Source organism: Microplitis mediator, chromosome 10, assembly GCF_029852145.1.
Source record: "Microplitis mediator isolate UGA2020A chromosome 10, iyMicMedi2.1, whole genome shotgun sequence".
Taxonomy (NCBI): Eukaryota; Metazoa; Arthropoda; class Insecta; order Hymenoptera; family Braconidae; genus Microplitis; species Microplitis mediator.
The window spans coordinates 19,563,912-19,582,460 of NC_079978.1; the positions used below are offsets into that span (position 1 = coordinate 19,563,912).

Genomic DNA, 18,549 nt, shown 5'->3' on the forward strand with positions numbered 1-18,549 from the left:
GTGAATTCGGATTTTATTTCACTCCCAAATCACTCCGGATTTTTTAAAGTGTAGAATGCAACTACTGTATCTATTGTAATTTAATTAATGTTATTTTTATAATTATCCAATAACAAATTATAAGTAGTATTCAATTTTTGGGTGTCTGTTCTGAAATTGACCGTATTATTTAAAGAGATATAAATCATTTCACTAATCATTCTCTTTAAATAAGTCGGCTCATAATCCAGAATCTTCACCTCGTCAAAACTGAACGCATGTTCCATATTAATGAATGCTATTGAAAATAGTGTTCATAAGTGTTTATAAGTAATCATTAATACTTTTCATAAATATGATGTCGATTGAAGCAACACGGAAATTATTGTAGATTGAATAAAAATAAAATTTATGTTCTGCGAAATTTAGAGTCGTCTATGGTAAAAGTATTCAGCAATTTAGTTAGATACGAATGTGAGTTTAAATATTTTAGGTATCGTCGCGACGGTGTTGGAATAGTTTTCCCAGTTATTTCGAGTATAGCTTAAGAACTGGATAAATGTGTGAGCACTTGCACACCTGAGAGTAAAAGCTTTTCATACATTTAGATAGCACTATAACTTAAGATACAGTCCGCGTCACTTGGATAGCCTCACCTTTTTTTTTTTCAATAACTGATTCTTTACTTGCTGAGTTATAAAATCGTCTGTATATTTTATATTACTTATTTAAGACAGAACAAGATATGTTGTTAGTGTTCGAGAAACAATGCGAGGATATCGTGAGAGGGACATGCCACTGGTCGGCAGTTCGTTACATGGATAGCCTCAGCCAAATTTATTGCGCAAAGGAACTAATACGTTTCATTTTCGTATTATTATGTTGCAATTTTATAGCGTGGTGAATAAATTAAAATCGATTCAAAACACCAAAATTGGTTACTATATAAAACGGGGCGCGATAAAATGTTAAGTATTGAAGAAATTAATAAAATTAATTTTTTACTTAATCAAAATTTTTTCTCATCATAAAATCGCTAGAAGAGTGAATAGAAGTGCTAAAGTTATTAATAATTTCGTGAAAAACAATGAAAACTACGGAAAAAATTATAAAGGTCGAACGAAATTCGCAACAACGCCAAGGAAACGTCGAATGATAATTCGCGCGGCATCTAATTCCATTAAGACTGTGAGGCATCTAGCGGCAGAAGTTGGAACAGCAGCATCTATTTCAACTGTAATAAGAGTGGCAAGACGGGCAAAGCATCTAAAGAGAATGGAATTGAAGAAAAAATCGGCTTTGAATCAAAAACACACATCAGCACGACTTTTATTTGTAAAAGATCATATGAGTTGGATAGATAAATGGCTACAAGTAATTTTTTCAGATGAAATAAAATTTAATTTAGATGGGCCTGATAGATGTAACTATTATTGTTATGATTTGCGAAAGGAAGAAAAAATTTTGATTAAGAATCAGATATTGAAAAAAATAGGTGAGGCTATTCAAGTGACGCGGACTGTATGTTAATGACACATATTTATTCAATTTCTGCACAAGAATATCTCATACACGAACCAATTTTCGACCGCTTCAAAATAAGTTAACTAATAAACCTTTTTTTTTTTAAGTTAAAAGAATAATATATGTTCATCTATCGAAATCATAATTATGATGTATACTTTTATAATACTTTTTTTTTTCATCTACAAACTTAGTAATTTTTTTGCTAATAAAAATCTCTGTTTCGTAGGTCAAAGTTTAAATTACGGAAAACATAAAAAATCTTAGCGTAGAATTGTACGGCTGTATACAAATAATTCACAAAAAAAAAAATGTAGAATATGTTATGTCACCGCAATTTTTTTTTGTGGATTCCCACACTCATTTATAAACCGTCAAGGCTGTCATGTGTATGTATTTGTAATGTAAACGAAAAAAGTAAAAAATGGATATGGTCAAAATAAGTAAGCTCGGAACGAGTTTATAAATGATAAAAATTTACATCCAGTTCGCCTAGTCAAATAAAATTGAATTTACATTCCTGCAGATGGTTTACGGTGGTTAAAAAAAATATTTATAAATCTCCTTCGTACATTTGAAAGCTTTTGAAAATGAGTTTATTTATAGTATATAATTATGCAAAAGTATGAATTAATTTTCAGCATAAAAAATATTAAAGTACATTTTATTAAAAAAATGTATCCAATGCATGTTCGACCATTGATCAGTATCATATCTGCAACGCACACCCAAAGTGGGTTGAACTCCGAAATTCAAAAAATAAAAAAAATGCATCTTTAAATTTTTTCGTAGGATTATTCTTAAAAAAACGCATAGATCTGAACAGAACTGAATGTGAGTAATCAAAATAGAGTAAAAGACGTTTTGAATTGGATCATAACCTCGAAGTATGAAGTATCCGAAAAATATGAACTGTCTCTCCCTTTGTTACATTGAAGGCATTTGCGATCTTTTGTGAGTCCGTACTTGAAGAGTCTATCTTTAAAGCAGCCGTGACCGGTTAAGATCTGGATAAGCTAGAAATTAAGGCTGATATGTTTGTTAGCTTGACATTCAGTAACGTCGGGAAAGAAGTTAAATGTCATTTGTCCTTAGCTCGTTGTGAACCACCTTTCTTGCTATTTTCGAATGGTTTCTTTTCTAAGGGAGACTAGGCTTTCTTCGTCACCTGGCTGTATGTTCCATTGTAGGAAGAACTCTGTGCTACTACACAAACTTCTTCCTACAATGTTGTCTTGTACGAAGACGGCGTTGTAATCAAAGCTTGCCCTTACCCGGCCCTAAAAGCCTTCTAATCCCGCATAGGTCACTCTAGCCTTCTGTCACATAGGTGACAACCGGCAGGAAGTAGCCCCCGTAGTACCTAATTTCGCACGCCTTGTCTTTATGTGTGTTGTTGGTTTGAGGATCTCATCGAAGTGGATCCTTAGGTATCTAACGCTTTTCTGAATGCTATATTTGTTTTTCCCATTATGATTTTCAGTAGTCGTCTCTTTGCTTCGTAAGGGTACAGATTTTCGTCCTTTCATGGACTGGATATACTCTCTTTTAAGGGAAATCGCTTCTGTCTTCGTATTAAACAGCGCCAATTTCGTTGACCAACATCATTCCAGTATCAAATCTACAGTTTGTTGAGCTTCTTTCTCAATATCCGCAGGAGAGGTACTTTCGATGCCGTCAAGGAAGTCGTCAGCTTAGGCTAAGAATTAGCACCCGTGTTCAGTAAGTTCTAGTTCTTTTAATGAATCATCAGCATCACATATACTGTTCCAAATAGTGTTCCCAGTCGTGAACCTTGATGACATCCCCTTTCTGTTTTTCTTTTCCGAATCCCAAAGCTCATGGGCAACAGCGACTTTGATGAGAGAACTGAATTCAGTCCGCAGCACATTGTTTTTTTTTCAGTGACCATAAGATCAACCTTTTTTCAGATTTATTTTTAATCGATACGTAAAAGTTTTATAAAATAAAGTGCACACGTGCAAACATGTATTTGAATTAATCCCTCTCTTTTTTTACAGGTTACGCTTGGAACACTAAGGAACGAACAATAAATACATTGAAAACGACGTTATTCTAGTAAAGATGTCGAAGAATTTGATAGTAGTGAAGTATTGGTGACAGCAAATAATGTTTTAGTGTAATATATAGTTGAACTTATTCTAATGTGATTTTTTTAGATAAATTTTTAATAATTAGTTATTGAAATTAGAAATTTTTTTTATTGATAAGTAAGTGCTCGGTATATCTGAACAATGTTCTAGATATGTGTATATGATTACACTGAAAGTGGATGTGATAGAAAGGAAACGTATCTGTGGAGCATAATGGCACTTATATTTGCTGTAATTGTTATTCTTGTTACAACGGTTATGTCTTTACCTCCGGTCATCAGAATTGGTGAGTACAATAGACTATTAATAATAATTGAGATTCGTTCAAAATATTATCATACCTACTTGTAAAACAATAAAAAATAAGTGTTACTAATTTAATTGTTCCGTAAGATAATTTGCTGAATGATTTTACTCCATGTATTTGTGTATCTATATTTAGTAGAATTTAGTAAATATAGATATACAAATACATGGAGAGATCGGGTACTAGATCTCGTACCTTATTTCTACCCTATCCTTTGTTACTTATAGCTACTTCTTATAATAATCACTTGCTAATTATCACCTTCAATTATCCCGAGTCGAAAAATTTGATTTGATTTTAGTCTAACTGGACGGTACTTGGACTACTTGGTCTGTTATTCAACTTCTATTCAATGCTCAATCTGTTTTTGATCTACCCAGACCAAAAATTTGATCTGATTTTAGTCGAATTAGATTATTTGATCTGTTTTTGATCTTTTATAAAAATTTTAAGCTGTTTTTGATCTGTTGTTTCAAAAAACAATTGCGTTACGGGCAGACAAAACTAGATTAATTCTTGAACTTTAAAAAATTTTAGTTCTGAAAATTTGCAAGGGCTAAACTAGATTAAATCATGGACTTGTAATATTTTTATTTATGGGCAATATTTATAAAAAATATATTAAGTTACAGAATTGATTATGTTTTGTTTACTATTTATTTAGTGTCTTTTGTTTAAAAATGTCGACAGTTAATGAAAGTTTGATAGCTTTATGTTTTAGTTGTCTTGACTGAATATTTATAGTATTTAATAAAAGTAATAAAATAACTCTTAAAATGTCAAGAAATTTTCCTTATTTACTGGATAAAATCGAAAATATTTTGGCATTAGAAACCATCAAAATTCTTGTGACATCTCATTACGGAAGCGCATTAGCATGTTTCAAATATCAAGAAAATTGAAATAAATTTGTGAATCTATATTATTATTACTTATATTTGTAAAAAGTCCTGTTTTTGATCTAAAAGCGCTTAAAAACAGACCAAAAGTTATAGTAAATTAAGTCTGTTTTTGTCCTTAAAAACCATTGTACACAGACCATGAATTATAATAAAAAAGTCTGTTTTTAGTCTAAACGCGATTTAAAACAGACTAATTATCATACGAAAATAAGTCTGATATTGGCTTGGATGAGGAATAGTACGGGAAAAAACAGATTAAATTCTTTTATAAAATGAATACGATTTATAAACTTAAATTCAAGAAAAAATATTTGAATTTATCATTTATTTTAAAACAGATCTAATTTTTCGACCCGGGATGTCTATCCGAAATAGCAATGTTTGATAACGAATTTGAGGTTATTCAGTGCCCGTGTAAAAAAAAATTCGTTCCAAAAAGATTCCAAAAAAGTTCCACATATAGAACTTCTAAACATGTGACAAATTAGAACTTCGAATGAGACTTTTTTGGAACGAAAGTAATTTCGATGGTAAAAAAAAAGTTTTTGATGATCAAATTTAGAGTCAAAAAAGGACCTTTTTGGAAATTTTATATGGGCATTTCAAAGAAAATCCAGAATCGCCACTTGTGACTTCTTTATGGACTAATAAAAAAGGCATTTCAAAACATTCCAAAATCACTACTTTTGCACCTTTTGTACACTAAAGACGTTCCAGAAACATGCCAAAATAGTTCAAAAATCACTACTTTTAAATTTTTTACAGAACAAAAAAAATGTCTATTTTTTAACGATAGGTTGCGCACAATCTCTAGAACCCTCAATTTCGCTAGCTAGCGCTTAGTTTAAATCAAGGGGGACCTCGTTTATTTTTACTAAGGCACTGACCTTTTAAAAGTGTTAAATTTACTTCTCGTATTACGTGAATTTTGTGTTAAAAAATAACACGAATATTATGAGGACTCCTAGCACAAAGAGTGTGTTGCTTTGATATTCTAAAAGGTATTCAAATTTTATTTTACGATGAGAGATCTCTGAGCGATCCCACAAATATTTTATTATAGAACATTATAACTAAATATACCGACTAAATAAACGATGTATGTAAATCACAATAAGCTTCTTTTATACTGAATATTTTATTAAATAATAGACATTAAATATTCTCTTTAGGTTGATTAAATTATTAAGCTCAAAGATTTATTTATTAAGCAGCTAAACTGGAAGATCCCAAAAACAATTGAGGTAAAAGGGTTCGTAACTCTGCGTTGATTTAATTGCAGAAATTTCAATAGGACATCCGACCTCTCGAAGCTCCGTACAAAGTTCCCTGCAATTTCCGAAGTCGTGCTATAGTTATCGTGCAAATACGAAGAGAAATACGAGAAGCATTATGAAAAAGAGTTTAGACTAGAACCAATTTGAATGAGAAATAAAATAAAAAATTAGGGTTTCATAAAATTAATTCAAATATATAAATAACATTGAAGCGGCAAAAATGTTTAGTTTTATTTTTTTATTGTTTAAAGTATAGACAATTAAACGTGAAAAGAAAATTGTCCGTTTAAAATTTTTTTTAATTTCTGTGTACAATTATTTCTGGGAAATCGAAATTTTAGTAGGATAGAAATGAAAAATAAAAAAAATTGGTATTTTAACTCATGACAACAAATTTTCTGGAAAATTACTCTCTAAATATTAAATAGTGTGTTAAAATGGTAATAGTGCATATTTACTGAAAATGAGTCTCGAAAATATTATAATATTTAATATATTTTTGTAAGAAATATTAATGCGGATCAATAAAAGCATTACTATTACTATTTATTACTAAATTTATCGTAAAAATCACATAAAGTTAATTATTTCTATATGTTTGTCTAAACAATTCATATATTTACTACACGGACAGAAATTTTCGTTAAAAATTACCGTTAAATTCACTGTAATCGTGGAAATAATAAGGCGCTTTTATTTATTACCATTTTCAAATTAAAAATTACGGAAAAATTTATTTATTTTGAGGTTAGACTTCATAAAATTTACCGAAAACCAAATAAAATTTATAGTAGACTACGGTAAAATTTGTTGAAAAAAAGTTGAAAATTATCTTACCTACCGACATATGATTAGGTCGTGCCATTCGTCCCACGATTACAGTGAATTTAACGGTAATTTTTAAAGAAAATTTCTTTCCGTGTACTAACTCATTCGTATTCTTTGTTAATCGCACAGCAATTTTTATAAAAAGTATAGGGATTGAGAAAGTTGACCTTTATGCCATCTGCTGATAAAAATTATAAGCAAAGTGATGGCAAACAGTATTAGTTTAGCATTATCAGTGTCTTTAATTACCTATTTTTTTTTTTTTAGAAAATGAATTTCCGAGATGTCTTCATCAAAAGTATCGTGTTGTATTCGCGGCTGTTCAAATATGCCGTATAAAAATAATACACAGATAAAATTTTATCGTTTCTCCGAAAGTTCACTGAACACCGCGTGGATAACCTTCAAATGTCAAAAATACTTACGATAATTGTAACACTGTAAACATTGGAAACACCGGTTTGGGCGACGATTGTGCAGGTTATAACCGATGCTTATTTGAATCTTCGGTTTATATTACATTTAGAACATGACCAGATTCAAATAATTTTTGTCCTTTTTTATCGTTTTGATCTCTAGTCCGATTATTTTTAATCGGTAAAAAACCAAATTTGATTATTTTTTCATTTGTTATAAAAAAACTAATACTGTTTACTACAATGTTTACATCACTATACTATTTTTATGGCGCTCTACTTTCGACAAAAGTGATACCTCTACAGTTCGGGCACGAACCCTATATTGAAATACTACTAAACGTTAAGTCATATATTTTATTGTACAATTTAACGGTTTTTATTTTGTAGAAATATGAAAATAAACTAGAAAATATGCATCAAATACTCTAGAGTATGCAAAAATTACAATCCGTTTAGTACTTTCTGTAAATCAGATGAATAGCATAATATTTCGTATTATACTTCAACTAAAAATTACCAAACGGCCTGTAATTTTTCGAAAAAAGATTGATAAAATTGACAATTGATAGAGATTGTGTATACGAATATGTATTACAAGTTCAGAGACTTTCGTTCAATAGAGACATCGGTCCGACGGACTGAAGACAGGATTCGCACGCGGGAGATCAGGGTTCGAATCTCGGTCAAGTCAAGTGATTTTTCAATATAATGATCGACACCAACACTAATACATAGTCCATAAATAATAATAATAATTAAGTGGAAAATTAATAAAAATTTAATTTCAATTACTTCCGTTGTTGTATAGTGAAATTTACTAAACATATAGTCAAGTTTACTAATGCAGTTTATATTTATTGGTATACTCACATAAAAAAAGTTACTAAATATAAATAAAAGCATGAATATATGAGTGGTTTTTATACAAAATTTTTTTTTTCTACATTCAATAATTTAAAAGAGAACTATCCTAGAGAAATATATCTATCGCAAATACTGAACTAATAATTCGAATAAATACGAACGACAAATAATGATATAGTACGAGATGCTAATAACACCAGCCTGATACTTTTCAAAAATATGAATGTATAAAAATATTATGGTCATGTGTTTTTTGTTTATTTTACCCAATTATGTATGACTGTTTTTTCTAAATATGTAAACATTAATTTAAAAAAAGAACTAAATATGAAAAAAATTTATTATTGTCAATTATGAGTAAAAAATAGTAAATATTTACGAACTGAGACAGTGAAATAATTTTTAGTAAAGTCAACAGAAACGGTGTTCGTTTCAGTGGAAAGGTCTAATTACTGTAACCAGTGAACTTCACTGTTTGCTTTCGTAGAACCAAATTGTTGATGAAGCTAGTGAAATTTACTGGTAATATTAGTAAAATATTCACGGTTAACTTCAATGAAATAAGAAGGCAATGAAGAGCAATTTCTTTTTTATTTTCGCTCGGCCTCATAAATGTAACCTTAAAACCGCTAAGCAACTGCGTTATATTTTATTCTATTGAGCTATAAGTATACTGTCACGTCACTTACTTATACCCTAATTTAGGTTGCAAATAAACGTATTCTGAAACCTCATTTGAATCTCTATGCTGGATTTATTTCCATTTTTGCATTCTAAGGTTTAAATGACGTTCTGTTTTTTGACTAAAAGATTTTTTTTGTCGATAAATTATCATTGATAAGCAGTTCGATTAGTGAGTCTAGTTCACTTTAAAAACCGAATTGAGTGAAGTCAATTAATTCTGTTTTCAATGGATAGAAAATGTTTTCAAAAATAATGCGTCCCAAAATTACGCACATTTAAGAAAAAAGCCGAGCGATTTTTACCCAATAGCTTTTCTCCCACTATTTTTCTACAATTAAGTCATTACTGCGCATGCGCATTAGTGCAAAGTCATGGACTTTATAATAGCTAAGTAGTGGGAGAAAAACCCATTCTTTTGCCGACTCGACTATAATAGTATCGATTATGTTTCAAAAAAAAAACTCTAACCTCAAAATTTTCTATTTAATCTCTATAGAAGGCGCTCACTTGCCCTACATGGTTCTATTGGGTAGAAATCGCTCGGCTTTTTTCTTAAATGTGCGTAATTTCGAAACGTATTATTTTTGAAAAAGATTTCTATCTATTTAAAACAAAATTAATTGACTTCACTTAATTCAGTCACGAAATATAATAATCAACTTTGAAAATATCGCCAGATATAAATTACCCTCATGTAATTCTTACGTGACTTTTTCTCAGTGTATCTCTTAAGGGTTAAATCTATTATTTATCATGAAGTGCAAATTATGTTACCCTAAGCAAAAACAATTTCGAAAGTATGTTTAAAAAATTTTTCAAAGACATTTTGCTATCCAGCAGTCTTGGACATAAAGTTATTTTATCGGCTTTGGCAAAGATTAAATTCAAAGATTACTTTTATCTCCCAGCTTTGTTCAGTCGAAAATGAGGCCTGGCCAAGTGCCACAACATTTACACCCCCACCTTAAATTCACACTGTTTTTATAGGCTTATGAAAAGTCACGTCATTAGTACGAACAGAAAATCTAGATAACCTGTAGGTAAGAGTTCCCGAGCGAAGGTTTAGGGACGGATCCCTACCGATTGCGTTTCAAAGCCCGATTAACTTATCGTAAATCGATTTTCATCGATATCTCTATTAAGAAGTCACGAACTTTGTCCCGAAATGAAAAATGCGGGGATGTTATATTTTCCATTTTAAAAGACTTACGTAACTTTTTATGTACTCAAACGTGTGTTAATTTTCTATACAAATAAATGGAAAAATCTGCATATTTTAAAATCTATAAAAAAAAGTTATCATACTTTCAGATAGAAAATGGCTCTTTCGATTAAATATTCATTTGCATTGAAATTGTCATATCACATTTATTAATTGCAAAAAAAAGTTCAAAAATAGATAAATGCCCACCGCATGGAAAAGCTATATATTGTTAAAAATATATACGGTGAATATGTGATAAATATATGGCGGCAAAAATATATATATTTATGAATATGTTTTTTACATATATTGGATTATATATTTTTAATAATATATTTCTTTTTATATAATGTTTTATATTTCTCTATATATATTATCTCATATAATGCTCAATATATTTTTGTCATATATAGATGGTATATATGTAATTTATAAAGTATAATATAATAAAATTTATATATATTTTGACTCATATAATTAGTGATATATTGTCTGTATATAATTGATCATACATGGAAGAACTTATATGTTTAAATCTATGGTTTGCGGTATATTGAAGTTATATTTTTCCAATATATTAAAAATTATATTTTTCTCGATATATTGAAAATTATAGTCTTTATATACCTAGATTTTTTGAGAAGCTGCCCGATAGCATAGAAATGAAAATTACAAACTAAAATGCATAGTTTTTATTATGTACCATACCATAGTACGAAAAATATGTATAGTCTCATATATTTTGCAATATATTGGACGTTATATATTGCAAAATATATGGAGTACGATATATTTTACAATATACTGAAAAACTTATATAAAAAATATACATCATACTGTATATTAATAAATATACTACTTTCAATACAATATATCAACATATAATAAAATATACCAAGATATATATGCTAAACATACATAAAAAAAGTTATATTGATAAATATATAATTAATATATTGTAGCAATATATTTTTTTTCAATATATTATTATATATTAATACGGCAAAAATATAAATATTATTTTATATATTGTGCAATATATCACATTATAATATTCATATATTTTAAAGTATATTTTTTCACATATAAAGTTTTTTCATGCGGGCCACCTCAAGCACTCACGTAATATTGAAAAGTATGAATTCCAATTTAGTTTAGTTTAATTTATTGAACAATAGGCCTTAGGGCAAAAGTTCCCTGAAGCTCAGATAATTAATGTAAGCTATTGCAATCGTGTAGGTCTGCACACTAGAAATTGTTAGTATAAAAATTATCATTAACACGGTTTTATATATGATAGAATATAAATTACAGTTTAATTCACATTATTACTTCATGATGAGAATATTTCAATTTTCATTTACTTTCAGTAAAATCACCTGTAAAATATTTTAATTAATAGATTATAATAAAAAAAATAATCGGTTTTATTGATGAAAAATTCTCTTTTTTATGCGCCGTAAAATGTTTGCGGAATGAACGCAAATTGAATCTAGAGTGAAAGCAGAGGGAATGATTTGTTTAATTTATTTAACCCCATCGGACTAAAATTCACTGCAGAGGAGAGTTTATTATAACTTTTGAACTGTAGTCTAAATTCCAGAGAAAATATTTTCAAAAAAGCAATTACTGATTTTTAAAAAAATTATTAAAAGTTAATCCGAATTTGAAAAAAATTGGAAAATCTAAAAGCGCATACCTCAATAGCTCATTTTATTTTCAATCATTGCTTTTATTTTATAATATTAATTTTTTTTTTATTATGAATTTTTATTCAACCGATAAATCATCAATTTGATTTTTTGATTTTTTATTTTCAGTTTAATATTATTTTATTAACATTTTTTTTTAAATATCCCGCCTTTTTGTCTTAGATGTCACTTTTTTTCAAACCTATACTATAACGCTAGTGCTGCTGCCAGCAGCTGATGGAGAGAAAAGAAAAAAATAATAACAACAGTGAAAATAAAAATGGCAGCTAAATTTTTCGTGAATAATTAGTTTTACGTTTTTAATTAATTACAATTAAACTAAAAGGATTCAGACTGTGATTCTCCATAGGGTTCTTGTGATCAAAAATACAAAGCTCACAAAGAAAAAGTTAGGCCGATTAATTGTGTCTATCGAGAGTTATCGTGGCTACGAAGTCTCATACGTAACAATTGACAGCATTGATTTTTTGATTTAAAATAATTTATTTCAAACTAATAAAATAATGAATCGACTTAATTTTAGGTTCAAATTGTTCCTTTATATATTCTCGTTACGCTAGTATACAATTTGACTTATTTTGGAGTAATTAAAAGGGTGTAGAAATATTTTAGTATAAATAAAATAGTCGGAAAAAGTAAACCGTTCATAAAGCAGCCTCAGGGGTTATGCGCTTGAAATGTGCAATTATAAAAATTGAATATATTTTCAAGTTAATTATCGAAAAAATACATCTAAAGTAATTTGACATTGGGTGTTTTTTTATTGCACATAGATAAGAAAAAAAAACGAATTGATTTTATACTTTTTCTTTACAAAATCAAAATTTCTCAAAATCAGTAGGGGCGGAAGGGGCAAAGTGGGCCACTCAAAATTTTCTATACGCCAATAAATTCCGACGGATAATAAACTTATCGAAATTTCTTATAAACTGAGGGCTAAAATGGACCACCAAAACTGTAAATTAAATATAATTTATTAACCCGCATGAAAATAACATATATTTGGATTATACATAAAAAAATATACCGTAAATATATAATTTTATGAAACGGCAGAAATGTATGTATAATAAAATATAATATTTATATAAATTCAAAGTTATACTTTGATTTTTAATTATAATTATAAAAAAATATATACATATTCTCATAATATGTAATATAATTATAAAATATTATTTTTAACTTATAAAATTCATTATAAATTTACATATATTGGAATGATATATGATAGAATATATTTTTTTATGTATTAAATATTATATTGTTAAATATATATTTTTTTATATAATTGACGTTGGAGAATCTCAAGATATTGAATTGTATATTGTATTATATAATACATTATATATCTAAAAATATAAAATAAAATATGAAAAATAAAGACTTTCAGTTTGACGATGATTGTGAGTATCAATGAGAATATATTTTATTCGAGTAAATTAAGTATGTAGATCGAACTTGAAAAGAAGTTTGTAGAGAGAGTCGTTATGACTATAAATTTTCATTTATATGATTAATTTTTAATATAAAAAAATAATTACTCAAAATAAAATAAGTTATAGAGGATACCGAAAGAGCATTCATGGAACTGAAAATTTTTCGAAGCACAAAAGTGTCATGTATATCTTTTAATATATACAAGCTTATATACGAGCATTATATATTATACTATACTGTTAATAATATAATTTGAATTATAAAATCATAATATATATAAACCTATAAATTGATACTATATAATGACATATATTTTTTTTATATAATCTAATATTATATGGAGTTTTTATAATGATAATATATGCCAAAATATAAAATTATATATTATATTGATATACTTTTAAAATATAAAATTTTATATTGAAAACGGCAGAAAAGTAGTTATTTTTAAATATATAATTATTTATATTCTAAATTATACTATAATATAATAAATATTATATTATCTGATATAATTTCAGAGTATAAGTTTTTTTCATGCGGGAAGAAAGTCAAAGATAATAAAATTACGTTTTAAGGGGTTAGGGGTACTCAGGGGTATGAAAAAATGATGATTTTCAATAATTTTTTTTTTGTAGTTAATTACTTTATTTGACAAAAATAAAAACATAGCTTTATTAGAACACGTTTCGATTTGACTTCACGAAAATTTCAAAAAAAAAAATTAATAATTCAAAAAGTTATCGCTGTTTTTGTAGAGCCCGTTCCTCCCGAAGTCCTTTGCGGTGATCATCATAAGTCCTTGGAGATTCATCTAAAATCAATCGGACAAGAAAAATTAGTTTTATTAATAGATAATCTTGTGCCTGATCGAAGCTTTTTTTTTTTTTTTCGAAATTAACAAAATGGCGGCCTCAGGAAATTTTTTTCAAATTTTCGAGAAAAAAACCGACAGTTTATTGTTAAAAAAAAATCGAAATTTTTGAAAAAAAAAAAAATCCTTCGATCAGGCACGAGTTTTTAATGTATTTCAAAAGTACAATAAATTTTATTGAAATCTACCGAGCAGTTTTTAAGTTACAGTGATCACCAGTTCAGAAAACATAGTTTTGAGAAAAACGCATTTAAAGTTTTGCTATGGATTTATGTCGAATTATAAGAATTATTTAATAACTTACACTGAGTCATCTATTCCTGGACCATATAATAGCTCTTCAGCCGACATAGCAGCTTCCAAAATATCGATTTGCTGGTGCCTACGTTGCAATCGACCTTCTCGGGTGTTATCATTAGCGCGCTTATCTGCTACTTTGATACGTGCAGCATCCATTCTTTCTGCATACCGATGAGAATTAGGCCCACAATTAAGTCCTAGTGTATTCATCAAGACTAATAATGAATTTATACCCTCATTAAATATACACATAGCAACGTATGCAGCTATTTGTACGATAGTAAAACTAGTATTTACCGTTTTTGGACATATTTTCCATACTAGTTGGTTAAAGCTTTCATTATTATTCTGATTGAATCCACCTACACATCTTGAAAGTAAATTTTCATTACTAAGATCTTCGTATATAGGCTTGATAGCTTTTAAAACATCAGAAGGTAAAGGAGAATAATCGTGAGAAAAGGTATCAAGCTCTCCTCTTGCTTCAGCGCGCTGGTAAGAGCACCAAGATTCTTCGCCTTTTGGACACATATCATGATTCGGTTTTTCATCACTCGAGCCGTAGTGATAAAAGGTTGCCATTATAGCAGATTTCATATTTTCAATAGAATCACAATGCCGGCGTATTGCTAAACCATAGTACACAGTTAGTTTGTCTATTAATTTTCCTGTGAGCTTACCTCGACCACCAAGACCTTTTTGTTTACTCTTCAGCGTACGTAATCGACTCCCCATCCGCTTTTGGACATGCCCTATACATTCCTTTTTATTTACAGTTGTATTTTCGTAAGGATCTGATTTTATAATTCCTGAATAGGTCTTGGAGTCACCATCACCAATATAGTTGGCATACTTAACTCCATATTTAGTTTCAGAATACGAAAACATTTCGACCATCGCATCCACCTCCATTTTCCCAGAAGACCCTTGATGATTAGCAGAACACACATCTTCATGCGATTGATACCATTCCTCGAACTCAACAGTATTTGTTTTTTTTTTCCAATACTCACATAGCTTACAATATGCACTTTTAATGTTTATGTCAAGAATCTTTCCAGTAAAATAGCCAATTATAGAAGAAACTCCAAATGACGATGTATATCCCCGTTTTTGCCAGGTTCCATCTCCCGATACAGTTAGATGATTTATATCTTCATTTTCAGTTGTTGGCATTGCTTGCTTTTCTTCATTCACAGCTTTCGTCATGAAGGTTTCTGCGACGGCTTTACTACAATTCAAAATCTGTTTCAGTAAAATTGTATGCGTAGATTTATCTAAAAAAGACGGCATGTCCATCAGGCCGCAAAACTTGCACAATCCTTCGTATCCTATTCCTAGTATTCTCATTACAAAAATGAAACGTCTGTTTATTTCATAAGAATGCCCAACGAAAGAACAGGAAGGAATATATTCATTTCCACAGTTATTACATGCAACTACAATTTTGAATCCCAGCCCACGTGTACTTGCTGTTTGAAACACTACATTTCCATCACATTTTTTACATTTTATAAGAGCAGAAATTGCAGTGAATACCTGAATAAAATTTATTATTCGAAATTCAGTACTGCTGTCTTCAGGTACATCATCTTCAGTGTTTTGTTTTAATTTTTTAGAAGATGTACTCTGAATACTTTCATCACGTTCGGCTGTTTTCGGATTAAAAACATTCTTTCTTTTGACTGAACGCGACTTATTAATTTTTTCAGAACTCCGAAGTTCTCTTGAAACCTTTCTAGAATCACGTCCCATGGTTAATAATTTAATTCACTTGAGAAATAATTTATCACAAAACTATCGACTGATCAGTGCAACGACTACAGGTATACTGGCAACCAAAAATTATTTTTCAGTTCTTGTACTACCTACAAATTGTGAATATATATATATATATATATATATATATATATATATATATATATATATATATATATATATATATATATATATATATATAATTATAAATACATTAAAATGGGGAGATATTCATGACAATGAAACCCGAAAGGTCGGTTGCTTGCAGCTGTTTCTAGCTACCTGCACTCGAATGCCACGTAGCACCCGAGCGTCCTTTGGTCATTGTTAAATAACTCGAAAAGAATTTGTCGGATTCACTTCAAATTTTCACACAATATTTTTAAAATATTATACTTTAAGAAAATGCAAAAAAAAAAAAATCGATTTTTTGAAAATTCTGACTACCCCTAACCCCTTAAAGTTGTATCGCAGCAGACTATTAAAATTACTTTTAAATTATTAAAATACAATTGTTTTATAGTTATTTGCAAATATCACACGTGTAAAGAATAAAAAATATCAAATCCGAAATTTTTTTGAGTTCCCACTTTGCCCCTAATTTTCGATTTTTCTATTTTAGAGGACGCAGCATAATGAAGTGAAAATAAGTATCAAGGGTCTAAAAAGAAGTAAACGCGTTAAAAAAATGAATGATATTATAACTATTTTATTTAAGGGGCCCACTCTGCCCCCTTTCCCCTATAAAAAAAAATCCAAAATAACGCTCAATTATATTTACAGAAGTAATTGTTAATAGTTTAATAAACATTTTAAAAAACAAAATTTTTTTATCAAATTTCGGAGGTACCCCATTCTGCCCCTTCCCTCTATTCCATTTTTTCCCACCCTCCCTAATTTTCATAGCTCAATTTATATTTGCGAACATTTAGTATTTAATTGTTTTTCTCAAAATGCGTCGTTACAAATTAACCGGCGATTAAAACCATTCGCTTCATTCATCGTGATTCACAACACAAGCGTATCTGATCCAACGAGTACCTATGCAGATCTTGTACGTCAATTTGCATTGAATCCATGAAGGTACTCTTGTAGAAGCGTGCGATCAAGCGTGACTTGAAAGATTAAGTATTGTGCGTTGAATTTAGCATACGTAAAAAACTTTAGAATTTTATTCACATATATTCTTCTATGCGAGTAAATACTTCAGTATTCTTTACTATCATAGTTCTCTCTTAAAACTGCTTCCGATAAGTTTGTGTCAATAAACAGACGCACTCTGTCAGCTATCCAATAGTAGTATCAAGCTCACATTTGAAGCACGATCTCGAAACATCCGTAGAATTCATAATACTCACTTATCCATCTACTGTATATGTGCTGGCAGTGACAGAGGTAGATTCTATGTTGTTATATGCGCGAAACCACACGCTTTGAACCGACAATATCGAGCAAACTTGTTATTATTATTCTTTTTTGTTTGATATTTATCTAGTCTGTTTGACTGATATTTCCGGTCATAAACAAAAAATAAATTTTTGTTACTGTACATTGTTTGTTTATTTTCATGTAAAATACTCGGGTCAAAAAAACAACTTGATTTTGACTGCTATAATTTTTTTGACTTGCATCTGACGCAACTTTATTTTGGCTACACTTGTTAACTCATCAAGTTGACTTGATTTCGACTTGCTAAACAACTTAAAATCACCTAATGCTTATTTCTTTTTGGATTTAAAAAAGCGCGCCAAAAGTAAATCAAAACTGAGTTTTATTTTTTAGAGTACCCGGGTCAAAAAATTAGATCTGTTTTAAAATAAATGATAAATTCAAATATTTTGTCTTGAATTTAAGTTTATAAATCGTATTTATTTTATATAAGAATTTAATCTGTTTTTACCCGTACTATTCCTTATCCTGGCCAATAGACTTATTTTCGTATGATATTTAGTCTGTTTTAAATCGCGTTTAGACTAAAAATAGTCTTTTTTATTATAACTCGAGGTCTGTGTTCAATTGTTTTTAAGGACAAAAACAGACTTTATTTACTATAATTTTTAGTCTGTTTTTAATCGCTTTTAGATCAAAAATAGGACTTTTTACAAATATAAATAATAATAATAATAATATAGATTCATAAATTTATTTTAATTTTCTTGATATTTGAAACATGCTAATACGCTTCCGTAACAAGATGTCACAAGAATTTTGATGGTTTCTAACGCCAAAATATTTCCGATTTTATCCAGTAAATAAGAAAAATTTCTTGACATTTTAAGAGTTATTTTATTACTTTTATTCAATACTATAAATATTCAGTCAAGACAACTAAAACATAAAGCTGTCAAATTTTCATTAACTGT

General features: G+C 29.0%; 2 protein-coding genes across 14 annotated transcripts in view; one reads left to right on the forward strand and one right to left on the reverse strand.

Moving 5' to 3' along the window:
• Positions 1-18,549, forward strand: part of LOC130676567 (glutamate receptor ionotropic, kainate 2-like) — a 297,696-nt gene that overhangs the window by 14,787 nt on the left and 264,360 nt on the right. For all 11 annotated transcript variants that reach the window (XR_008991438.1, XR_008991439.1, XR_008991440.1 and 8 more), the window contains exon 2: positions 3,525-3,903. Coding sequence is in view for 8 of the 11 variants with exons in the window: in XM_057482888.1 (XP_057338871.1) it covers positions 3,831-3,903 (73 nt within the window). In the remaining 3 variants the exon portion in view is untranslated. The remainder of the gene's footprint in view (positions 1-3,524; positions 3,904-18,549) is intronic.
• Positions 13,895-16,302, reverse strand: LOC130676569 (uncharacterized). Of its 3 annotated transcripts, none has more exons than XR_008991441.1 (3): positions 14,726-16,302; positions 14,433-14,625; positions 13,895-14,068 (listed from the first exon to the last, which is right to left on the reverse strand). XR_008991441.1 is itself a non-coding variant. In XM_057482895.1 (2 exons), exons 1-2 carry the CDS (start codon positions 16,181-16,183, stop codon positions 14,065-14,067), a joined length of 1,755 nt encoding a protein of 584 aa, XP_057338878.1. In that variant the 5' UTR covers positions 16,184-16,302; the 3' UTR covers positions 13,895-14,064. The 3 variants fall into 3 exon arrangements, 1 of the variants encoding a protein (XP_057338878.1); XR_008991442.1 differs by having other exon boundaries at positions 14,433-14,643; XM_057482895.1 differs by having other exon boundaries at positions 14,433-16,302.

Bases quoted from the DNA above. Each gene is read 5' to 3' on its own strand.
- LOC130676569 (XM_057482895.1), bottom strand. From the start codon at position 16,183: ATGGGACGTGATTCTAGAAAGGTTTCAAGAGAACTTCGGAGTTCTGAA.